Consider the following 24,293-nt stretch of genomic DNA (forward strand, 5'->3'; position numbering starts at 1 on the left):
AGCCACAGCCTCAGCTGCATTCCTCTTTTCTTTAGGAACTAATCGTTATGATTTTTTTTTTTTTTTTTTTGAAACTTGTCTCCCAACAACTCTAGTCCTGCCTTTTGAACATATATGGATTATATAAGCTCTCTTTCATATAAAGCTTTTATTTGAGAAATGTCTTCCTTCTTCCTAAGGTTTTTTTTCTGTTTTTTGACTTATTAAACATCCCTTGTTCCTTGGTAGCCATTTTTATGACATGTTTGTAGACACTAGGTCACTAGTCTGTTCTCCTGTATGAAATGTCTTTATTATGCACTTTAGAATGCTGCATTTATAGATCAACAACTTTTTAGATCTGTGTAATTATGGATAAGGTTGTGCTATCTGTTGAAACAGTGAACCCCTGACATCCAGCTCCCAGCTCCCAGTGATTTAATCACATAGAAGGTTTGTTTTTGTGCACATCAAATTGGGCTGGTAAGAAGGTGATGCCCTCCTTCAGGGACCAAGATGAAAGGTCTGCTGTTTCTGGGCCGGGTCTTCCTTTTAAAACTGTCCAAGTATTGACATCACTTGATTCATAGGGGTAGAGAGAGATGCTCACACAGAGGAGGTTTTTATTGGCCTTACCTAAAAGGTTTATGATACTTTTGCCTCCTTTTTTTTTTTTTTTTTGCTATAACTTAATCATGAGGTCACAATAACCTTAAGGGATGCCAGGAAGTTTCGTTTGGCCTTGTGCCCAGGGGAAAAAGGAAACAGAAAGTCAGCAGTTGCCAGTCTGCTGCCATCTGGGATATTCTAGCTTATATCTTCATTTTTACAGATGAGAGAGCTTCAAAGAGAGAAGTGGCTTGCCCAGGGTATATTTATTGGCAGAATGGTGACGGGAATCCAGCTTCACAATTATGTCCAACATATTTTTAAATGCATCATTGAGTTTCTTTTAAAGAAGTACTTCCCTTTAAACATAACAAAAGTAGCATCACACAGCTCCAAAATTTGTTAGTATCAGGGATCGTTTTGTTGTTATTACTGTTTTTAATTTTACCCCTTTCCCCTTCCCTCCAGTCATTTTAGCTTACTTTGTATTCTGCCTGGGTGTCACAGTGCTTTTGAATCTGACTCGATGTATTTTGTGAGTTTTGGAAATTCTCAACTGTTATCTCATCAAATGTTTCTTTTCTAGTCTTCCATTCCTTCTGGGATGCCAGTTTGAATGTTTGTTAAATGTTTTCTCTCTCTCTTTCTTTTTTTTTCCCTGTACCTCAGTCTGGATTTTTTTTTTTTTTTTTTTTTTTTTTTTAATCCATTTTCCAGACCACTCATTTTCTCTTCAACTAACTTTGATATACTGGTAAAACATCCATTGGGGGCTAAATTTTTATTACTTCATTTTTCAATTCTAGAATTCCCATTAGGGTCTTTTAGAAAAATATTCTACTTCTTTGGCTCAATTTTGAGTATTATCTTTCATTATTCTTATACAAGTAAGCAAAATTCTTTTCAAGTTTATGTCTGCCAACTTCATTACCTAGGCCACCTCTGGGAATTGTCTGTTTTCCCCTTTCATTTGTAGTCAGGTTATCTTATTTCACTTTTTCTTTTTATTGTACCGGGGACTGAACCCAGGGGTACTTTATCAATCAGCTTCATCCCCAGACCTTTTTATTTTATAATTTGAGACAGGGTCTTGCGTAGTTGCTGAGGGTCTCGCCAAGTTGCTGAGGCTAACCTCTAACTTGCATTCCTCCTACTTCAGCCTCCTGAAGTGTTGGGGTTATAAGCGTGTGCCACCCTGCCCAAGCAAATTATTTCATCAATATTGGCCTGGTTACATTTTCATTGAGTGTTGGACCTTATATCTGAAGAGTCATGTGGATTAATTAGGTCTAGGATGATGTTTGCTCCTGGGTAGGTAATTGGGCAGGGAGCATGAGCAGTCCCAGAGCATTTTGTTCCATGAGGAATTATGAAGATTCAAAGTTGGATTTAAGTTCCTGGAAGATTTTCTTTTCTTTTTTTTTTTTTTTTTTTTAATTTTTAAATTTTTAATTTTTACATACTGCATTTTGATTCATTGTACACAAATGGGGTACAACTTTTTGTTTCTATGGTTGTACACAATGTAGATTCACACCATTTGTGTAATCATACATGTACATAGGGTAATGATGTCTGTCTCAGTCCACTATCTTTCCTTCCCTCTTCCCCTCCTGTCCCATTTCCCTCTATACAATCCAAAGTGCCTCCATTCTTCTCTTACCCGCCTCCAGAGGGGCCCCCCCATTATGTATCATCATCCAATTTTCAGAGAAAGCATTTGGCCTTTGGTTTTTTGGGGCTAGCTTATTTCGCTTCTCATGATATTCTCCAGCTCCATCCATTTACCAACAAATGCCATAATTTTATTCTTCTTTATGGCTGAGTAGTATTCCATTGTGTATATGTATCACAGTTTCCTTATCCATTTATCAACTGAAGGGCATCAAGCTATTGTGAGCAGCTATAAACACTGATGTGGTTACTTTACTGTAGTATGCTGATTTTAAGTTCTTTGGGTATAAACCAAGGAGTGGGATAACTGTGTCGAAAGGTGGGACAATCCTGGAAGATTTTCTTATTTTTCTTATTTCAGCCTCTATCCCACATGTAACCATGTGTGACCCTAATCCAAAGTTTGGTTGCTTACCAGATCCTCTTGAAACTTGAGGACTTTGTAGTGCTGTTTGCTTTCTATACCCGACAAGTGTTTAAAAAGTCTGCTCAGCTTCTCTCTGTTCCCTACTAGAATCTTTAGTCATGTCTAGGGGAAAAGCAGGCCTATTAACTCTTTGAAGTTCTGAGATAGAGTTTGTGACATTCATCTTTCAGTCAAACCAATTTCTTTGTAGTTCTTTTTTCATGTGTGTCGTTAAGCTAGGTCTGCTTGTCAACCTTATTGGTAATTTTTGCCATAATTATAAGTTGCTTTTTTAAAATTAAATGCTGGCTTTGTTTAAACTATTTCACTTCATCTTTAGTTAACGTCTTTCTGTGTGTGTTAGTCTTTCATTCCATTCAAGCTTTGATTTTAACTATATTAAGTGCTGTGTCATCTTTTCCCTTTTTTTAAAGATGTGTTTTGCTTTTATCAGTTGGAACTTTAAAAAAGTAATTGAGGTTGGGAGGCTGAGGGGGAGCTGAAATTGGAAATATGAAAGTTTGGGGTAGGCGATGGGCTTTCTCATTGAATCTCAAGATCAGCTTTGTGGATTTGTTCAACTTAGATGAAAGTGAAGAGGATGAAGATGATTTGCTGCACAGGACTGGGAATTTCATATCCACATCAGCTTCTCTTCCAAGAGGAATCTTGAAGGTGAGAGTATGAAGTTGGGACCTATCCAGTTACTTGTCTCTGAAATTCAATTTGCCTCCCAGTTACAGATGAATGGATTCCCGTTACATGTGGGATTAAATGTCATATTTACCTTAGTAAGTATGTTAGTTTTTTCTTTCCTTTTGTGGAATAATCAAGAGATACTAAAGTATGTCTCAGGTAATTCTAGCATCCCTATTTGACTTTTCCTTTTGTATTTCTCATTTCCATTGGCAGCAGCTTCCATACTTCTGTCATCCCTCCCTACAGCAGTGGCTTTGTAGTTGACTGATCTTGCAACTTCCGCTTGACCTCTTTTTAAACCATTATTCATATAGTAGCCAGAGGGAGCTTTTAAAAATAAAATATCGGGTCATGTCATTTTTTTCATTGCTTTTGAAACCTTCTGAATTCCTGTCGTAGCCTACACTACCCTTTGTGATCTGACTTGAGTCCACATCATCTGTTCGTCTCAGACCTCTTTTCCCTTCTTCCCTTCTTGAGCCATGCAGGCCTTTTCTGTTTCTTACACATGCTGGGTCTTTTTCTGCCTCTAAACTTTGCTCTTGCTCTTCTTTCTGTCTGTCCGTCAAGCACTGCTAGTGGCTAGCTCATTCTTAGTTTTCTGTTCAAATGGAACCTTAAAAGTGACTTTAAAGTGGCCTACACTGTTTATTTTCTAACTCATCATTGTATCTAGCTGGTTCATTGTGGTAACCAGGAGCCTATCCAGCACAGTGATTCAGTTAAATATGTGTCTAATTAGTAGACCTTTTTATGACATAAATATTTCCCTACTACAAAATAGCATGTGTATTTAGATGGGGCAGGGGAATTATTGTGGTAAATTAGTAGGAGACAGAATGATTCTCCTCCCTCCTACCTTATGAGGTCAGTTTATTCAGCTCATAGATATGTTAATTCAGGGTTTGCAAAACATACATATGCTGCTTGGTTTTTTTTTGTTTTTGTTTTTGTTTTTTGGTGGTACTGGGAATTGAACACAGGGGTGCTCCACCACTGAGCTATATCCCCAGCACTTTATTTTGTCATTTTGAGAACACAGAGGTGCTCTACCTCTGAGCTACATCCCCAGCCATTTTTATGTTAATTTTTTAATTTCGATACAGGGTCTCACTAAGTTGCCCAGACCAACCTTCAGTTGCAGTGCAGTCTGCCTATGTTGACCTCCCAAGTTGCTGGGATCACAATCGTGCATTGTTTCTAATTGAATTTTTTTTTTTTTTTTTTTTTTTTTTTTTGCGGTGCTGGGGATTGAACCCAGGGCCTTGTGCTTGCGAGGCAAGCACTCTACCAACTGAGCTATATCCCCAGCCCCTCTAATTGAATTTTTAATGCAGGAAAAAACCTGTAAAACCAGAAGAAGTAACTGAAAAGAAGCATGAGATCACCATCACTTTAAACTAGCAAACATGTTCCCTGAGAGGAGAGTGCCAACCATGGAGCTGTGGGGACAACTACGTAGTGCCTCTTACACTTGTGCCTTTGATGCGGAGATGCCAAAGCAGTAGTTTTAAGTAAAATTTCTCCAGAAGTGAGTCTCCTAACTCGAATATATTTTGGGGGAAATGGTAGTATACTAATGCTTTAAAGTTTTGACTTCTAGACATTTGATGATTTAATCCCTTAATTTGAAAGATGGTAAAGACCCGATTTGTGTGAAGTGACTTGCTAGTTGGTGCCAGAGCTGTGGTCTGTTGGTTACCATTCTAGTTCTTCTGATTTATGAACTATTTATGTATGTGTTTCTTCATGATCTAAATAGTGTTAACTGATTTGAATTGATAAAATTCCAGTTCTATTTTTCTATAGATGAAGAACTGCCAGCATGCTAATGCCGAACGGCCTACCACTGCTCGGATCTCATCAGTACAGTTCCATCCTCGTGCGCAGGTTGTGATGGTCGCGGGGTTGGATAATGCCGTGTCACTGTTTCAGGTATGCATTTTAGAATGAAGACTTGTCATGCAAAGTATTTACTACCAACATACAGAGTCTATAGAAATAACCCAAGAAACATTTTCTACTTCCTTCTAGGTTGATGGCAGAACAAATCCTAAAATCCAAAGCATCTATTTGGACAAGTTTCCAATCTTTAAGGCTTGTTTTAGTGCTAATGGAGAAGAAGTTTTAGCCACAAGTATTCGCAGCAAGGTTCTTTATGTCTATGATATGATAGCTGGAAAGTTAATTCCTGTGCATCAAGTGAGAGGTAAGATTTCTATTGAACTCACTGCTGTTCTTCCGTACCCAAGCTGAGTTTATTCAACAGTATTCACAACCACTTTTCACCCCAAAGGTTTAGAAGTAAGAGTTTCTTTAGTATTTTAAAAATGTCATTGTGCTAATATGTTTGAATGAAACCAGTAAACTGACATATCTATTGAGAACTTATGAAAAGATCTTAATTTGCACATGGACTTATTTCCCTAGACAAGAAAAGCAGTTGTGGCTATAATGTTAGCAACTGAGGTAGCAAAAAGAGCTTGAAACAGGGAGCAAGAAGACCTGGGGTCCACTTCCTTGGACATGTTATTTTACTTCTCTGATAGGAAATTTGTATATTCTCTAATTCTGATGCATATTATAAATTTTGATGAGAGAAAAAAAACTATTTTGGAATTAGATCAGTCTTCAGAAGGAACTACATAAAAATAAACATCAGGTGAAGATTTATCTACCTTCTACCTTATCCATTCTTTTCCTGTATTCTATTACCTATATTGCCACAAAATATAGTGACTCTTAATGATTCTTTTGGGAACCAAAGCCATTGTAACGAAGTTGACTGCGTTAGCATAATAAATCTTGGGTGATAGTGTTGGCATAGGCCACAACTCACTTGCAGTCTCAATGTTAAAAAGCATGTATGTCGCTGTGAAAGGACAAAGATAGCTCTCTGTAGGTGTGTTCCTGCTAGAGGATGAAAATGAATTAAGGCCAACTCCAGAAACATTGATGATGTTTATTTTCACTTTTGCCAGTCTTATTTTTCCCGTTCTCTCACTCCTTTAATGATCCTTTCCAAGTAGGTTCCTGGTTTATCTAACCATGCTTTAAGCCAGGTCTTCTCAGCAGTCAGTGTGCATGTGAATCACCTTGCAGTCCTGTTAAATTGCAACTGTGATTCTGTAGGGCTGAGGTGGATCTGATTCTGCATTTCCAGTAGCTCTTAGGTGCTGCTGGTCCATGGACTGCACTTTGTTGGAAACCCTTAAAAACTCCTCATATTGAAATAGAAAACAATGTGTGGTAGTTATTAGTTTTACATATTATTTCACTAATCAAAAGAATGGACTTTGCACCATCCTTGTCTTGCATTCTGTAGCAGAGTACACTGGGGTTTAGCTAAGATTTGGTTAGTGATCTTACTCTGGATCTGGTAGGTGTGTGGAAGAATATGTGCAGACAATAACTGCTTTTGGGACGTGGCAATCGTCTTTTCTTCCTGATATTTTCCTCCTCATCTTTCTTCAGGAAACATAGCTTTGTAGTAATGATAAATGTATTTCTCTTTGTGTTGATATGTTGTTGAGCCCTATTCTCAGTCTTTTCATCATTATAACACTTATTTTTTTTGTGGTGCTTGGTCAAACCCATGGCCTCATGCATGCTAGGCAAGCGCTGTACTACTGAGCTAAATACCCAGCTGTGTAAAACTGTGAACTCAAGAAATTAATTAGACATTAATTGGGAGATTGCCAACTAATTAGGATGTGAAAGCCGACTTATATGTATGCAAACTCCTGGTTGTCATAAAAACTAGTTTGAAAAATGAAGAATATAGGGTTGATGCAAATGGTGTATTCCATTAACCTGTCAGGGTTCATAACCTGGGGCTAGAAATGACCTGTAGGAAACTTAATCAGCATTTTCCTGTTGGGGTACAGTGCTTCACCATATTTTTCTAAATCCCTTTTCTCAAATCAATATTTTAATGTAGCAACTTAAATTAAAATTTTTGGGGGGCTGGGCAGTTATCATATAGTGCAAAGGTCTAATATATACAAATGGGTAGACAGTGAAAAGTCTCTTCTGCTCCTTCTCCCTGGCTGTATCTTTTGTTCCCTGGAGATAACCAGTTGTATTCATTCTTATGTATTTTCATTAGGCAACTTTTTAGTGAGTAACTTGACTAAGCATTCTGATATAGTCACTGAATGTTTCTGGCATGGAAAAAGGGACATGTCCCTTTGTAAATGAATAAACTGACTTCTGGATTATATACTTAGTACATGTGACTTGGTTATAATGAGTCCCGACTTGAGAAACTAACCAATTCTTGAATACACTGACACATTGAATTTTTGGACACACGAAGTTAAAGATTGTACTCCTGTTCATCATGGGGTGCTAAGTAGGTGGTCAGAAGAATAGTTTATATGTTACGTTTTTTGTCTGCTTCTAATGGCAGTATATCTCCGTTTAGGTGTTGAACTTTGTGACAAAATAGTATTTTATCTGTTTAATTAAAGAGATTACTACTATCATTTTGAAAGTCGATATGTTTACTCTTTGGAGAGCTGAATTTCTGGCCTGCAATTGAAATGATGAATGCTAAACAAGACGAATCTGAGAAGTTTGCCAAGTACTTTGTAGTGACCACCTGCTTGGGTCCTTCCTGGTGATCCAGGAGGTTAGATTTATTCTGAATCTGAGCCTGGAGTTAGCTTAATTTGCAGAATGTAGAAATTTAAAAGGAAAGAACTTGTTTGTCAGGATACATCTTTATTGAAAACCATATTAAATCTCGTTTAATTGCTTTATCTTCCTTGCTTAGGTTTGAAAGAGAAAATAGTGAGAAGATTTGAAGTCTCCCCAGATGGATCCTTCCTGCTCATAAATGGTGTTGCTGGTTATTCTCATTTGCTCTCAATGAAGGTGAACCATTGTTGTTGCTTGTTTTTCTTGGATTAGACGTGAGTGTAGGAAGTTTGAACCTTAACTCAGTGTGTTCTTAAATCTGCATCTGAAGTAGAGGAACTTTGGGAGAAATTATGGGCAAAACAAGTAGGATTTTGAATACAGGAAAAACAAGTAGGATCTAGAAAATAAAGGACTAGATTGCTTTTATTCTCTTCAGTGTGGTTCTTCCACACACCTTCTAACAATTGATTACCAGTATTTATTTTTTTAGACCAAAGAACTGATTGGTAGCATGAAGGTTAATGGAAGAGTTACAGCATCCACATTCTCTTCAGATAGTAAGAAAATATATGCCTCTTCTGGTGAGTTATATTGACAAAACAGGAGAACCTTTGGATGTGTTTATGTTTCAAATTTTACCAAAATATGTTCCTTTTCAATTTTCTTTTTAGTAAGGAAATCATGTTTAGCTTTAGAATTCATTTTTGTTGCCATTTGCCTTCTCATGTACTAACCTAGTAATAAGTGAAGGATTAGCCATTTAGCCTGCAGGGCTAATGCATTTATTTCTGCTTAATCTGAACCCTTACTCCAGCCTGGTAAAACTTGTTAAATAGTTAAAACAGTAAAATTCACTGAATTTTCTTTGGGAGAATAAGAATACCTACAGAAGGGTGAACTTTGAACTTTATCATTCCTTACTATTTAAATGGTAACATAAACTGCTATCATCTTAATTAAGTTATCAATTCTTTGTGATCTGGGTCACTTCATTCTTTATTTTCTCCTCCATTACTGTCATCAAAAATTTGGTATCTATTTCACCTAGCTTTATGTATTAGGTACTCTAATGTCTGTTGATTGATGTTTTTTCCTCTTAGTTTTGCTCCAGTAATTTATCTGAGTAGAATACATAAACTTTTTCTGAAAGCTCAGCTGAAACTTAGAGTTTATCATTGTCCACTTTAAACCCAAAGATAACATTTTTAAATGAATAATGTTTTCTTTATGTATGTGACTGTACAAGAAATATTTTTACTCTGGGTTCCTAGTGGCAGAAGGTTATCATGGGTTTTTATTTGTAGTTCCTTACACTGTTAAAAGAGAGTCTAAGAATGGTCAGTTCAATTGCTTTTCAATTTTTCTCAAAGTTAATTAAACCCTTCTTTGGCTCTTTCATTCAGAGGATGGGGAAGTTTATATTTGGGATGTGAACTCTAGGAAGTGCCTTAACAGATTTGTTGATGAAGGCAGTTTACGTGGATTAAGCATTGCCATATCGAGGAATGGACAATATGTGGCTTGTGGGTAAGTAAAGAGAATTTTGTGAAACCTGAGTCACATTGTGCTAATGAGAAAATGCTTAGGGATTGAACGTACTCGATGGTGTGTTCGTAGTTCTGTTTACAAGCTGTTCAGTAGTAGGAAGTCAGTTACACCAGGTCAAACTTTTGCTTTATATTTTCTTCATGCATATATTTTTAAAGATTTTTTTTAGTGTAGATGAACACAATACCTTAATTTTACTTATATGGGGCGCTGAGGATCAAACCCAGTGCTTTGCATGTGCTAGGCAAATGCTTTATCACTGAGTACAATTCTAGTCTCTTTATGTAATTTTAATACTTACATTAATGACAGTTTATCAGCTTATTAGCAAAGAAAGTGCTGCATTACCTTAGATCATTGTATATTTTTCTATATTTGAAATGCCCATTTGGGCACATCAAATTTTCCTATTATGTTTGTCTTCTTGCCATTGATGAGGTAGAAAAAGTCAACTTTGGATTTCAGTCTTGAAGATTTAGCATTTTTTTTTCCCTTTAGCTGTGTAGTATAAACCAACAACATGTTCTTTGGCAGTTCCATTTGTTATTATTATAGAAATTTAAAAAATATTACCTAAAACACGTATCATTGTGTCATTACTAGAAAAACAAGGTTATTACCTAGGTTATTATCTTTTAATGGCTTAATTAAATTAAATTTAATTCTCTTATTCGATTCTAAAGATGCAGGGTGGAAAAAGGAGGCCTTGGATACTTCCCAGTGGTTCTAAACTAACTTAGCAAACTACTGATTAACACCTGTGGTTCTGTAACTTTGAGAAGTGCCTTTTTAAAATGATTTTCTTAGACTAAACACAGTTGAGCCATCAAGAGATTTCAGTTAAACCCTCCCTGTGTTGGGAAGTCAAGTGGGTAATGTCTAGAAACAGCATACTGTATGTTCGCTTCACTCCTTCAAGTTTAAAATTGAGGAAACAGCTTGTAAATTGCCCCCACCACCCTTTTGAAACTGGTCAACTACCTTGAGGCCTGGGAGGAAACACAAGTAGAACTAGGCCGTGGAACTTGGAGACCAGGCCCAGCATCATGTGGATGTGCCACAGGTGGTAGGATAGTGTCAGTTACTTGGTGTTGAAGTGCTCTGATTAGGGCCCTCTCCCTTTCTTTGTTACTCCTAGTCACCCTATGCCAAACCTGTAGCAGGATAAATCGCAACTCAAGACAAACATTTGCTGGAGTAGTCTGCACCATGGCACCAATTCATGATTAGCAGATCTGGGAACAAAGTTTTAAAATGAAGACTAGTGTTTAAAACTAATACAAGTAATTTTAAGCAGAACTGCTCTTGTCTCTGTATGGGCAAGGATAACTGCACAAAAATGATCTCCTTTTAAATTTGTGAAGTTAATAGAGTTAATCTCTTTTTGGTCCTTGCCATCTTCTTTTTGTTTCAGTTTTTATTAATTCCCTTTGAAGGGCCTGAACAGGAAAGAATCTAATACTAGTAGTTTAAACAAATTTGATTGCCTTTCAGCATAATTGTATTCTGATCATCTTGGCCAAAAACCATTATTAGGTATTTATTATTGAACCTATAAAGAAGGACTTTAACCCTTGTTAGAGAAGTTTCTGAGGTCATCAGAAAGATGGGGAAAGTTGCTGACTAGAGGAGCCAGGGCAGAGGCAGGAGAAGCTGGATCATGTGTCTGCCTGCCTGCCTTCCTTTTCTCGTAGTCCTGGGGTGGAAATCTTCCATCCTGGCCTTCACTGCTGGCATTTTACTCCTTTGATCTCAAAACCCATCTGTTAGTATTTGTCACCTCTTCTTATTTCATGTCCTGACATAAAGTGGATGTTTTCTGTTTAGAGTTTTGCTCTGATAAGGAAACTAAGACTATTGTAAGTAGGCAACTCTTTAGTTCATGTTGTCATTTTTTAAATGGCTTTGGTTAATCTAAGGATTGCTATATGTTTTTATTCAGTGAACCATGGTGTTGGAACATACTTGGGAAATCATACTTGTATAGTTCAAGATGTAGATAGAACCTTGAGGCAGTAGAGAGAGGTGTGACTGGAAGAGACTGAGGATGAGAGAGGAATTGATAGGGTTTACTCAAGAATTCGAATGTTTCCAGCTTGTTGGTTGATGTTCTTGTAGGGAAATCAGTGGTATGGGGTAGCTCTGGTTATGGTTTAAATTCTTGTTTTTTTTAAAGTGCTGGAAATTGAACCCAGGGCCTTGTGTATATGCTAGGCAGCGCTTTGCCACTGAGCTATGTCTCCAGCCCTGTGTCTTTTTAAAAATTTTTTTGTTTAGTTATACATGATAGGAGAACGTATTTTGCCATATCATATATACATGATATATTAGGAGTCATAATGTCCTAATTTTGCGGTTGTACATGATGTGGAGTTGAAATGGTTGTGTATTCATATATGAACATAGGAAAGTTGTGTCTGATTCATTCTATTCTCTTTCCCATACCCCCTCCCTTCCTCACACACTGCCCTGTCTAACCCTGTGAACACCCCTATTGTGAGTCAGCATCTGCATATCAGAGAGAGCATTCAGGCTTTGGTTTTGGGGGATTGCCTTATTTCTTTTAGCATGATAGTCTCCAGTTCTATCCATTTACTGGCAAATGCCATAATCATTCTTCCTTATGACTGAGTAATATTCCTTTGTGTATATGCACCACATTTTCTTTATCCATTCATCTGTTGAAGTGCACCTAGGTTGGTTCCATGGCTTAGCTGTTGTGAGTTGAGCTGCTATAAATGTTGATGTGGCTGTATCTCTGTAGTATGCTTATTTTAAGTCCTTTGGGTATAGACCAAGGAGTGGGATAAGTGAGTCAAATGGTTCCATTCCAGGTTTTCTGAGGAATCTTCATACTGCTTTCCAAAGTGATTGCACCAATTTGCAGTCCCACCAGCAATGTATGAGTGTACCTTTTTCCCCTACACCCTCACTATTTATTGTTGCTTGTATTTTTGATGATTGCCATTCTGCCTGGAGTGAGATGGAATCTCAGTGTAGTTTTGATTTGGATTTCTCTAATTTCTAGAGATGTTGAACATTTTTTCATATATTTATCGATTGATTTTATTTCTTCTGTGAAGTGTGTCCCATGTATTGATTGGGTTATTTTTTTTTTGGTGTTGTTTTTCAAGTTCTTTATATATCCTGGAGATTAATGCTCCATCTGAGATGCGCGTGGTAAAGATTTTTTTACCCATCTATAGGCTCTCTCTTCACATTATTGATTGTTATCTTTGCTTTGAAGCAACTTTTTAGTTTGATTCCATCCCATTTATTGATTCTTGGTTTTACTTCTTGAGCTTTGGGAGGAAGTCAGTTCCTAAGCCTGCACGGTGGAGATTCGGGTCTGCTTTTTCTTGTATAAGACTCAGGGTCTCTGTTCTAGTGCCTAAGCACTTTGATTTTGTGCTGGGTGAGAGATACGGGTTTAATTTCATTTTGCTACATATGGATTTCCAGTTTTCCCAGCACCTATCTTTTCTCCAATGTATGTTTTTGGCACTTTTTTGTCTAGTACAAGATAACTGTATTTATGTGGGTTTATCTCTGTGTCTTCTATTCTGTACCATTGGGCTATCTGCTTTGGTGCCGATATCATGCCGTTTGTTAATATGGCTCTGTAGTTTAATTTAAGGTCTAGTATTGTGCTGCCTCCTGCTTCATTTTTCTTGCTAAGGATTGCTTTGGCTATTCTGGGTCTCTTATTTTCCAAATGAATATCATGATTGCTTTTTCTGTTTCTCTGAAGAACATCATTGGGATTTAATAGGAATTGTATTAAATCTGTATAACACTTTTGATACTATGCCCATTTTGACAATGTTAATTCTGCTTATCCAAGAGCATGGGAGATCTTTCTTCTAAGGTCATCTTCAATTTCTTTCTTTAGTATTCTGTAGTTTTTATTGTAGAGGGCTTTCACTTATTTTTGTTAGATTGATTCCCAAATATTTTATTATTTTTGAGACTGTTGTGGATGGGATCGTTTTCCTAATTGTCTTTCAGTGGATTCATTACTGATATGTAGGAACACATTTGATTTATGGGTGTTAATTTTATATCTTACTACTTTGCTGAATTCATTTATTAGTTCTGGCATGTTTCTTGTGGAAGTTTTTAGATCTTCTAAATATAGAATCATGTCATGGGGAAACAGCGATAGTTTTAGTTTTTCTTTTTCTATTTATAGCCCTTTAATTTCTTTCTTCTTATATTCTTGATAGCTGCCAGTTCTGACTGGAATAAGATGAAATCTCAGGTTTAATTTGCATTTCTCTAATTGCTAGTGATGTTGAACATTTTTTCATGTTTGTTGATCGATCATATTTCTTCTTCTGTGAAGTGGTTAGCCTGTCTTAAACTCTTAATTTGAGGAGTGACCTCCCTTGGGCCACCTTCACATGGCCACAAAGGAGAAACAAACAGCTGTGGACAGGACCATGCAAAGACAAGTAGAGTTCAGGTGTCCCAAGGGATTGAGACCCTCACCAACAGTCTGTTCCACATTCGACTGGTATGGTACTGTAGTATTTTTCCTTTCCTACTCTTATATACTATTATTCTTACCAGGATGCTTCCCTGATAATTTGGGCTGGATTCTTTGTTGTAGCACTGTAGAATGTTTAACAGCATCCCTAGTCTCTCCCCATTAGGTGTCAGTGGTGTATATTCACCCCTCATTGCGACAATCAGAATGTCTCCAGACATTGTCAAGTTCCCTGAGAGAGCAAAATTGCCCGATTGATTACCATTGTCGTACTTTACAGGTTGTTATTTTTTTAAACAATTTATCTGTGGCTTCCATGTGCCCTTTCTGTATGTCTTTTTGACTTTAACTCCCACCACCATCACTACATAGTGGTTCCTAGTCCCAGGTATCAGAATCTAGGTCCGTGGCCTGGTGTTGAAGATTGAACACCCAAGAAATGCTGAGGCAAGAGCAGAAAATTTTACTTACGGGCTAGAACAGAGAGAGGGCGGGTTGCGGGGGAGGGGAATGACACAGATACTCCTCCACTGAGGCAGAAGAGGGAAGGGGTCCAAGTTGGAAATTGGTGCCTGAGGAAGTGGGGTGTTCTGCCCCTTTTATAGATTTTAGATTTCCTTTGTTCTTTTGTTCCCTTCTCTTACCTTGCCTTTGTGACCAGAAGGTGGGGAAGGAGTCTTCCAGGGGTACAGGGAGGAAGGGGGCAGCCCAGCAGGCATTCTTTAACAACTCTTTGTTGGGAGGAACAGTTCCCTGGAGGCAGGTAACCTTGGCAACAGGTTGGAGGATGGGGAAGGACTCTGGAGGTGTTAGCATTTTATTTCCTTTTCTTTTGAACTAGCCCCCATCTTTCCAGTTTTACAGGATCATTCATTACCTAAACTGACTGTCCTTTTGCTGCCTCCCTCTCCCCCATACTTTATAAGAGATCTTGATCTGGCTAATGGCCGCCTTTTCTGTTTGGGAGGAAGTTTGTGTACCAGGACACTTGTGGTTGTGATTGGCTAATGGATTGACTGCCTTTGGTTAGAGAGCCCATTTCTAGTGGAGAAAACTGTGGTTGGGGAGAGTAACAGTCATGTTCTTCTTTCCCTTAGGAGTTCAAGGGTGAGCCAGTCAGCACGGCTGTTTCTCCCTGCTTTCCTGCTCTTCTCTTTGTTTCTTTTCACCCCACTTCTCCCTTCCCCAGCTTGAGTCCCACTGCTCCACAAAGCTCATTTGGAACAACTTCATCTCATAGTGATGTTTCTCTTTGAGGTCTAGATCTCAGTTAGATTCTACTGCCATATTATATTCTGTTGTATCTCTGGCAATTTTAAATGCAATTATATTTTTCCTAGAATAAATTTTTTGTGATATTCTGTATTCCTGTGGTACTACCCATTGCTGGACATGCGGATATCATTCAGCAAATATTTTGTAGTTTTTACAAGCATATTAGAATGAGTTTTATTCTTTTTGCATAAATTCAACTGTAAAAATAAGTTGTATATATTAAAATAATTAACTTGTGCTATTTTTGTTCCACAAACTTGTTTTTTTATAATTTTAATCTTTGGACAACAAGAAATGTTCTAATTTTTAGGCCTCCTAGTCTGGAAAAAGTTACTTATAAAGAGACTAATATTCTAGCAGCTCCACTGGCACAATAGCGGTCATTCCTTTTTTCTTTTTTTTCTTTTTTTTTTTGATATATATTTTTAGTTGTAGGTGGACACAATACCTTTATTTTATTTTTATGTGATGCTGAGGATTGAACCCAGGTCCTCATGCGTGCTAGGTGAGCGCAGCCCCAGCCCCTGTTCCACAAACTTTTAAGGGACAGTCAAATAAGAATTAATAGGCACTATTTAAGAAGTTCAGAAGGTAAGATTTGATCTGTGGATTATAATTTTTGTCCTTAATTAAAATGGATTTAGGCATAAATCTGTTCTTAGTAAGAAAAGAGATTTACTATAAAAACAAGTACAATAAATATTTTGATTCAAGTCATGAAAAGAAGGAAAAGATGAAATTTGTGTTTGTTGGTTCAGGCTGCTGTAACCAAGTATCATAAACTGGAGTGGATTATAAACAACAGACATTTATTTCTTATAGTCCTGAGTGCTGGAAGTCTGTTAGGATGATAGCATGTTGGGTTCTGGTGAAGACCGTCTTTAAGGTCCCAGATGGCTGATTTCTTTCTGTTCTTTCATATGATGGAAAAGGAGTGAAGGAGCTCACTGAAGTCTCTTTGATGAGGTCACTCGTCCCATCAATGAGGGCTTTACTTTTATGATCTCATTATTTTCCAAAGACCCCCACCTCCTAATACCATCACATTGGGGAGTGTTAGGATTTCAACATGAGTTTTGCGGGGAACACAAATAGTCCATGACAGTTTCGTAAAATGAGGCTATACACTGTTTTCATTTAGTGGTTAGTATGGACTACATAGTTCTGTTCAAGGAGTTAGTAGTGGTGGTCCATGCCTCTAATCCCAGCTACTTGGGATTGTAAATTCAAGTCCATCCTGGTAATTTAGCAAGAGTGTTTCAAAATAAAAAATAAGAAGGGGTGGGGATGAAACTAGGTGAGAGCCACCCCTGGGTTCAGTTCCCAGTATTGCAAAAAAATGGCAAAAAGAACAAAAAATTAGTATCAAGTGACAAAATGTATATATAAGTAGTTGGAAGACTTTAACGTACTTAATTCTAATATACTATTTGTGTGATTTTTGTGTTGTCTATAAATAACAAGCTATAGAGTCTTTTATGTAAACCAAATTTGTCTTTTTTGTTGTTCCTGGCTAATTATCAGAAGTCAATAGTAGTAAGTACATAAATAAGGCTGTTTCAATGGTAGGAATCAGTATACTTAGTGGAATGTGTATTATTATTGTGAGATTGAGGTTTAATTTCTTTCTTCTCTTAAGTTTATATTGAACTTATTAAGTTTGTGCTATGGTCTGAATGTGTCTCCAAAAATTCATGTTGGAACTTAAATGTGAGAGTATTAAGAAGTAGAACCTTTTAAGAGGCGATTAAGTTATGAGGGTGGAGCTGGGGTGCTGGGTCATTGTCTCCATTCGGCAAAGAATTGAAGAATAGGACACAGAGATAGTAAGCGAGAAGTAGGTTTACTGAAGAGACAGAAATACAAAGAGAGACTTCTCTGAAGAGAAGGGGCCCCAGAGCTGGGAGTTTAGTGGGAGAGTTTTGGCCTCTTGTTTTTATGGTCTCTGGAATTTCCTCCTCTTCTTATCTCTTCCCCTGTCCACACACTCCTCACTATCATTGCTTGGTGCTCCTCTGTCCACATGTCTGTTTTATTTTTTCTTTTGGATCCCCTGCTTAGGAGCACGGGTAAGGAAGTGTCTGTCTGATTGGGTCCCCCTCTTGTGTCCAGGAGCAATTTCATCAAGCAGGAAGTTGACCTCATCAGAAGATCCTCTCTACCCTCCTTTGTTCTGGCCCTGTCCCTGACCTTGCTTGCCATCTTGCCCTTGCTACCTAAGCCCTTCTGTATCTCCCACATTAGGACTTTTATTAAAGGGCTTAGGGGAGTGGGTTCAATTCCTTCTGCCATGTGAAGGCACATGTCCCCTTGGGAGAATGCAGCAATAAGGCACCATCAGAGTAGCCACCAAGCCTGTCAGCACCTTGATTTTGAACTTCCTAGCTTCCAAAACTGTGAGAAACGATTTTCTATTGTATACAAGTTGCCCAGTGTTAGATATTTTGTTATAGTAGCAGAAATGGACTATGACCATTAAATTAAGAATCTGTGAGTTATAAGTACTTTATTCTTGATGCCCATGGCCCTAGGAGGTCTGATAATTAAGATAAAAAATGTCTACTCTAAAGTTCTTGCCTTTGAATGATTCTGTTAATAATGTACTAACTTTAGGTTAATAGGATTTACCTTTTCAGAGTTTTGGATAATTCATTGCTGATAAATATTTAAGTAAATTTAGAGTGAATGATCACTTCCATAACTCTTGACTATAAATATTCCCAGAAAGCAAAACTAAGATCCTGCTTTTGTATTACTGCTCTTTACTACTATTTTGGAAGTTCTTATAAATGTAATAGAATAATAAAAGTAAGGAATTATAGGGGAAGATCAGTTATCTTTCACGCATTAGTATGTTAGGCTATAAGCACTATGAGAATAGTGGTCTTGGTGTCTTGTTCACCTTTGCGTTCTAAGCACTCAAATAGTGCCTGCGCAGAGTTGACATTTGGTAAGTATTTATCACATGAAGGAATAATGGAGATTCTATGCTATCTTGGATTTTCTAGCTAGACCTACATTGAAAGTTGCCAGAGTTGTTAAGAGCTCAGCAAAACTGAAGTAAAACTGAAAGAATGGGTCTAGCTTTTGCCTTGCCGTGACCTCTCCGGCTGCTGGGTTCTGTGTAACATGAAACATGCAAATGTCAGTTTGTGGGATGAAATCTATACTCAGTTAGATTATAAAATCCCTTTTTACTCATTTTAAAATCTGTTTTATTCTTTTCTTTTTGCAGTTCTAATTGTGGAGTGGTGAACATATATAATCAAGATTCTTGCCTCCAAGAAACAAACCCAAAGCCAGTGAAAGCCATAATGAACTTGGTTACTGGTATTACTTCTCTGGCCTTCAATCCTACCACAGAAATCTTGGCAATAGCTTCAGAAAAATTGAAAGAAGCAGTGAGATTGGTAATATTCCTTTTCTCTTTGTTTTTAGCACTGGTAACTTTAAAATCTTAAGTTCAAAACATGATGCTAACACATTGGGTCAAGTGTTGGATTATTTTAAAAAGTAACTCTAAATTGTCTAGAAATTACTAGTATTATAACTTTTGGGTGCACTTGTTGAAATAATGCACAGCAGCCACCACATTTGTTTTATGTCAGTCCTTTTGGGAAAGCAGAACTATCCATTTAAGTAGTGGTCCTCATTTTCAGAGATTTCTTTCAGCATATAAATTACATAACATTTAAGGCAAGTAAGCACTTCATACCTCTGCATTTTTCCCCCCTTTCTTTTTTTGGGCACTGGGGATTGAACTCAGGGAACATGAACCACTGAACCACATCCCCAGCCCTTTTACTTTTTTTAAATTTTGAGACAGGATCTCACTAAGTTGCGAAGGGCCTCACTAAGTTGCTGAGACTGACCTTGAACCTGTGATCCTCCTGTCTCAGCCTCCCAAGTTGCTGGGATTACAGGCATGTGTCACCATGCCCGACCATTTTTTACTTTTAAAGATCTATTATTTTAATGGGGTGGAGGTAATGCTTAGATTTATTTTTTTTCTTTTTGGTATTGGGGATCAAACCCAGGACCTCCTAGTCAAGTGCTATACCACTTATATTCTTAGATTTTGAAAATAAATTGAACTTGAAAATGAGTTGTATAAAAATAATGGAATTCAAATAGCCAGACAGTACTTGGGAATACCTGTGTTGGGACCACCCCCATATTTGGTGATTTACTAGAAGAACTCACAGGACTTGGCATGTGGTCATATTTATGGCTAAGATTTACTGTGGTGAAAGGATACAAAGCAAAATAAATAAAGGGAGAAGGCACAACCTTCTAGGCGTCCTCTCCCAATAGAGTCCCACAGGACATTTAATTCCTCCAGGAGTGAGGTGTGATGACATGTCAGATGTTTTCTACCTGGGAAAGAGACTCTGTGTCCAAGATTTTAATTGGGGGTTCATATAGGCATCCTGTCTAGTGTGTATCAAAATTCTGAAGTAAAGCTTGTGTTCAGCATGGATCATGTTGTTTGTATAAATGATTTGGGCCCAGTGGACCACCCTTATTTAGGAAAGCGTAAGGAACTGTTTACCAGTCACATTGCCAGACACCATCCCGGGGCCACCCTTGCAAGCAGGTCTTTCTGAGGACACTAGCCTCAGGCCTGCCTTAAGCTTTTCTACCCAACTTCAGAGCTCAGCTTAAATGTCACCCCCATCTCCATGAAGTTTCCTATTCTTCAGTCAGACTCGATTTTTTAAGGTAACAATTACTTGCTCTGGGTGCCAGGTATGACAGATGGCATAGAACTTTGAAGAGCATCGCTGCATCATGCATTCGTTAGTGTAAACTGCCAGATTGTGTCTTATAAACTGTTGTTTTTATCTCACTTGCTTAACAAAAAGGTCTGTATACTTCATTAGTATAAACTTGTATAATAATATGTAGTTTACAAAGATTTATGAAGAATTCAAAAATTTGAGTCAAATCCTCCTTCAGAGGATTTATATACCTAGACCCAACAGTTTGTAAAGCCAGAATTGTGATTCTAGATTGTTTTTTCTAGCACTGCTGTGCACAGGCTTTATATGGCAGAAAGGGCAAGGTGGAGGCTAAGCTCCTGCTTGTATTATATAGAACAGTGTCACTGTTGTCTGTGGTGTATACTGGGATTCTGCTTAAGATTTTCTTAAAGGGTTTTGCTGGGAAAGGGTTTGAAAAATACAGTATTTGCATATTATCGCCTTTCTGTTGAATGAATCATTTGATAAATGAGAAGGTTCCAATTCAAGGCAGCTTTAAAATCCTTGTTCCTCAGTCCCGGCTCCTCTAATGGGAGTGGTGGTGTACTCATACATATTAACCTTTTTATCATTTTAATGGTAGTAAATTGTTTTAGAAAACCATGAGATCTATCTCCTGTTGACATAATATATTCTGCAAGATGCACGGTAGTTAGTTCTGCCTAGTTTGCTTCAGTGATCATGACAGCCTTTATGTTTTTTTATTGTGGCAGAATCTCACAAGGAATTCATTAGTAACAGCCAAATCACATTTTTTAAATGGTAGTCAACCATAATATCTAATGGAAAGAAGCCAGGCATAGCAGCTTCAGAATGCCTTGGTGAAACAGTGTTGGTATCATTAAATGCAATTGCTTATAATGATCCAAACAGTTTTGTTACCACAGCATAAAAGTAGTGAATATAAATCTAAGCCATTGCACCAGTAGGAGATGCAGAAGTCAAATCATTATCATATTTATAATCTTAGTTGTAGTAGAAAGTTGTAGGATTTTCTGTTCAATAAATTAAGAATAAATGAGTTTTTCCTTGTTGAATTTTGATCCCTGGACCCTTACCTGTCATAACAGAAGTAGTGTTAAAGATAAAAGGAAATTTCTGAGTTAATGGAGTTGGGTCTTTATGGGGCTCCTTCTTAATTAATAGTTCAATTATACCTTTTAATACTGGAGCCATAAAGAGGTCAGAGCGTAGCAGAGTTCTAGCCAGGTAGTATTGATCATTGGTCTGAGGCAAGAGCACTCGTGCATGGAGAGAATTCCATGAGGAGCTTCATGGGAGACATTGAGTCTACAAATTAGGTGAGGACTTGTCTCATCTGTGGGACTGAGGCCCATTTTCCCTGGAAGTAGACTTGGAAAAAAGGTTCAGTGCCTCCTCCTCATGCCTAGGCCTGACTTTGGCTAAGCTTTTGTCTTCCTCTACACCATCAGTTTCACTTGCTGATTTGGGTTTTCATGATTCAGCTCTCTTTGAGGGGAGATGGCAGAGGGCAAGGAGTTTATCATGTAGTTGTAAAAAGGAAATTTTGATATCGGAAGATGTGGTTTGACTTTACTTATGCTTCAGTTACATACAGTTAGGCCCTTGATAATATTTAAGATGTTTCTTCCCTGTGATCAGATTTTAATATTCTATACTATGGTCAGTGAGCTAGAGCATTAATGGGCCACTAATTACCATTGATGTTTCACTTGAGTTTATTCATTCCTTTATTTGTTCAGCAAACATCTGAATTTTCAGGTACCAGGCTAGATGTCACATGAATGCTTTCTTCTCCTTCCGCCCTTCCTTTCCAGTTAATAGACATAAAAAAGTCAAATTTTAATTTTGGACCAGTTTGTTCCTTAAGAGAAGAGTACTTTTATGTATGTACCAATCAAAATGAAGTTTTTGTTCCAGCAAAATGACAGTGAATATTAAAATTTAGGAAAGACTGGTTCCCAGGCTGGCGATATAGCTCAGTTGGTAGAGTGCTTGCCTCGGAAACACAAGGTCCTGGTTCAAATCCCCAGCACCGCAAAAAAAAAAAAAAAAAAGAAAGAAAGAAAGAAAGAAAGACTGGTTCCCAGTTTTTTGTAACATAAGGCCTTTTATTACCTCCTGCAGGTTCACCTTCCTTCTTGTACAGTATTTTCTAACTTCCCAGTCACTAAAACGAATATTTCTCATGTTCATACCATGGATTTTTCTCCCAGAAGTGGATACTTTGCCTTGGGGAATGAGAAAGGCAAGGCCCTGATGTATAGGTAGGTATTATTTATGTTTAAAAGTAAGTGTGTATGTAGTTTTTATAATTATTATTTTACCCTTATAAGTTGTAGTTTGAGAATGTCAAATTGAGGAAAATTAGCTACTTTTAATAATAATCTTGCCACTTTCTTGGTGCCCTATGTTTAGATTAACCTTTGTTGTTTTGACAATTCACCGTTTGTAGGTTTCGTTTGTTATTTCCAGGAACCCAGAGTGCTGGGGACTCGGACAATTCACTGTTTAGTCCACTGGATTTAAGTGATTTTTTTTTAAAAAAACAGATTTTGACTTGCAGTATAAGCTATAAGGAAGGACATTAATCACAAAGATATCCAAAAGTTATGTGTTGTATCCTGGTTTCTTTTCTGAACCCCACATTCTTGGCTATAAAACAAGAAGTTAGAAAGTCTAATTGCATGATGGTTAGAAGATAAAAGGTGACAGGGTAAAGTCAAGAACTTTCAATAAGAATCCTGTGACTTAAATCACAGTCTCCTTTCCTTGTTCCTGTGTTGCTCTTGGGGGCTACATAGAACCTTGTGTTTATGTTTAAATGCTTTAGGGAAGGCCTTCAGGGTAAAGAAAAGGAGGAATATAAGTTGATTTTGAGGGGATGGTCGTGAAAAGAGAATGTAGCCAACAGTGTAAAGTTCTATTTACCTTGGAAGGAAGAGGAGTTATCCAGGGTATCTCCTCTGGTCTCATTTCTGATGTTTTGAACTGCTTCTCTCTTAGTACATATTTTATAAAAAGATGCAGATTCATATAGCACTTAGAAATTCTGTGGTTTTTTTAGACCTGAAATTTTCCTTTCTCTAAGTGCACTCCGGAAGCCGTTTTCACTGAGCATTGCTTTCTAGAATCAGATTGTTTCTAGCTATATTAGTGAGTGAGTTGGATTGACAGCACATCTGTTGAGTTTGGGGATTAGGCATTTTGTAGAACTCAGTCTCATGTTTTGGAACAGGTTAATGATTTTATGTACAATTTGAGGCAGTGGGATCCTCCAGAATGTTGGACTGGGGAGTCTGAACCTAACTCCCTTTTGAATGATTACCAGTGTCCCCCATCTTTCTCCATGTCATTACACAAACTGAGTGATTATGTGGGTAATTACAAAGTTGTTTTTCTCTTTTTCAGGTTGCACCATTATTCAGACTTCTAAAGAGATTATTTGAAGTAAGAAAATTCTTTTTGATAAATTCTGCAGGTTTTAAAATTACACCATTGCTGTCACTTGGCAGAGGTACCACATGAGCCAAGCTTTGTTTCTCTGCCCGTGAGTTGCTGTATCTTTAGTTAGGGGAGTTAGGGTGGCAGTTGATCAGGTGCTGTCTGACTGGAGTCAAGCAGCCTTCCTTGGGAACTTCTTATCCTCCTTGATAACAATCTGACTGTTCCTTTGAGGTCAGATCTCCAATATTGCATTTAGAATCATAATTACTGAACATAATTACTGTAGAAAAGAAAATAGGCTTAGTAAAGAGAAAAAGAGAGAGAGAGAGGGGTATCTGCTAATTATAGATATGTATTTACCAACATTTTGTATGAACTTAAAGCATCTTATTTGTATATGCTTCTTGGGAGAGTATTAAGTGGCTTGCCCTGTTTTGTGGAACTAGTTAATAGCTGGATATTGGTTTTTAAACAGGGCGTGCTTCCTTTCTCACAGCTTGACCTTCCACCTGACACTGTTGAAGTTTGGAGGCCGACCTTTGCAGTTGGCCTGTTCATCACATTTGGTGTACTCTGATATTTATGAATGTTGAGGAAGATACTCTGGGAGTGCAGATAGGGTTAATTAGGGGAAAAGGATTTTTAAAGATCGAAGAATTTTGAGCAACACTTTAGCAGGGAGAGGAAAGCAGTTGTTATCTTGCCTCTCAAAATAACAGTGCCAGCGCATGTTGTTTATTTACAAGCAGCTCTACCAGGTGTGTAATTCTTCTGTTCT

General features: G+C 37.6%; 1 protein-coding gene across 1 annotated transcript in view; it reads left to right on the forward strand.

Annotated features, from left to right (window-relative positions):
• Utp18 (UTP18 small subunit processome component) overlaps positions 1-24,293 on the forward strand; it is a 34,945-nt gene that overhangs the window by 10,495 nt on the left and 157 nt on the right. The window contains exons 5-13 of the mRNA XM_047542707.1: positions 3,255-3,343; positions 5,177-5,302; positions 5,402-5,576; positions 8,145-8,245; positions 8,502-8,592; positions 9,415-9,538; positions 18,559-18,733; positions 22,196-22,335; positions 23,480-23,518. Coding sequence (XP_047398663.1) covers positions 3,255-3,343; positions 5,177-5,302; positions 5,402-5,576; positions 8,145-8,245; positions 8,502-8,592; positions 9,415-9,538; positions 18,559-18,733; positions 22,196-22,335; positions 23,480-23,504 — 1,046 coding nt within the window. The 3' untranslated portion in view covers positions 23,505-23,518. The remainder of the gene's footprint in view (positions 1-3,254; positions 3,344-5,176; positions 5,303-5,401; positions 5,577-8,144; positions 8,246-8,501; positions 8,593-9,414; positions 9,539-18,558; positions 18,734-22,195; positions 22,336-23,479; positions 23,519-24,293) is intronic.

Source organism: Sciurus carolinensis, chromosome 3, assembly GCF_902686445.1.
Source record: "Sciurus carolinensis chromosome 3, mSciCar1.2, whole genome shotgun sequence".
NCBI lineage: Eukaryota > Metazoa > Chordata > Mammalia > Rodentia > Sciuridae > Sciurus > Sciurus carolinensis.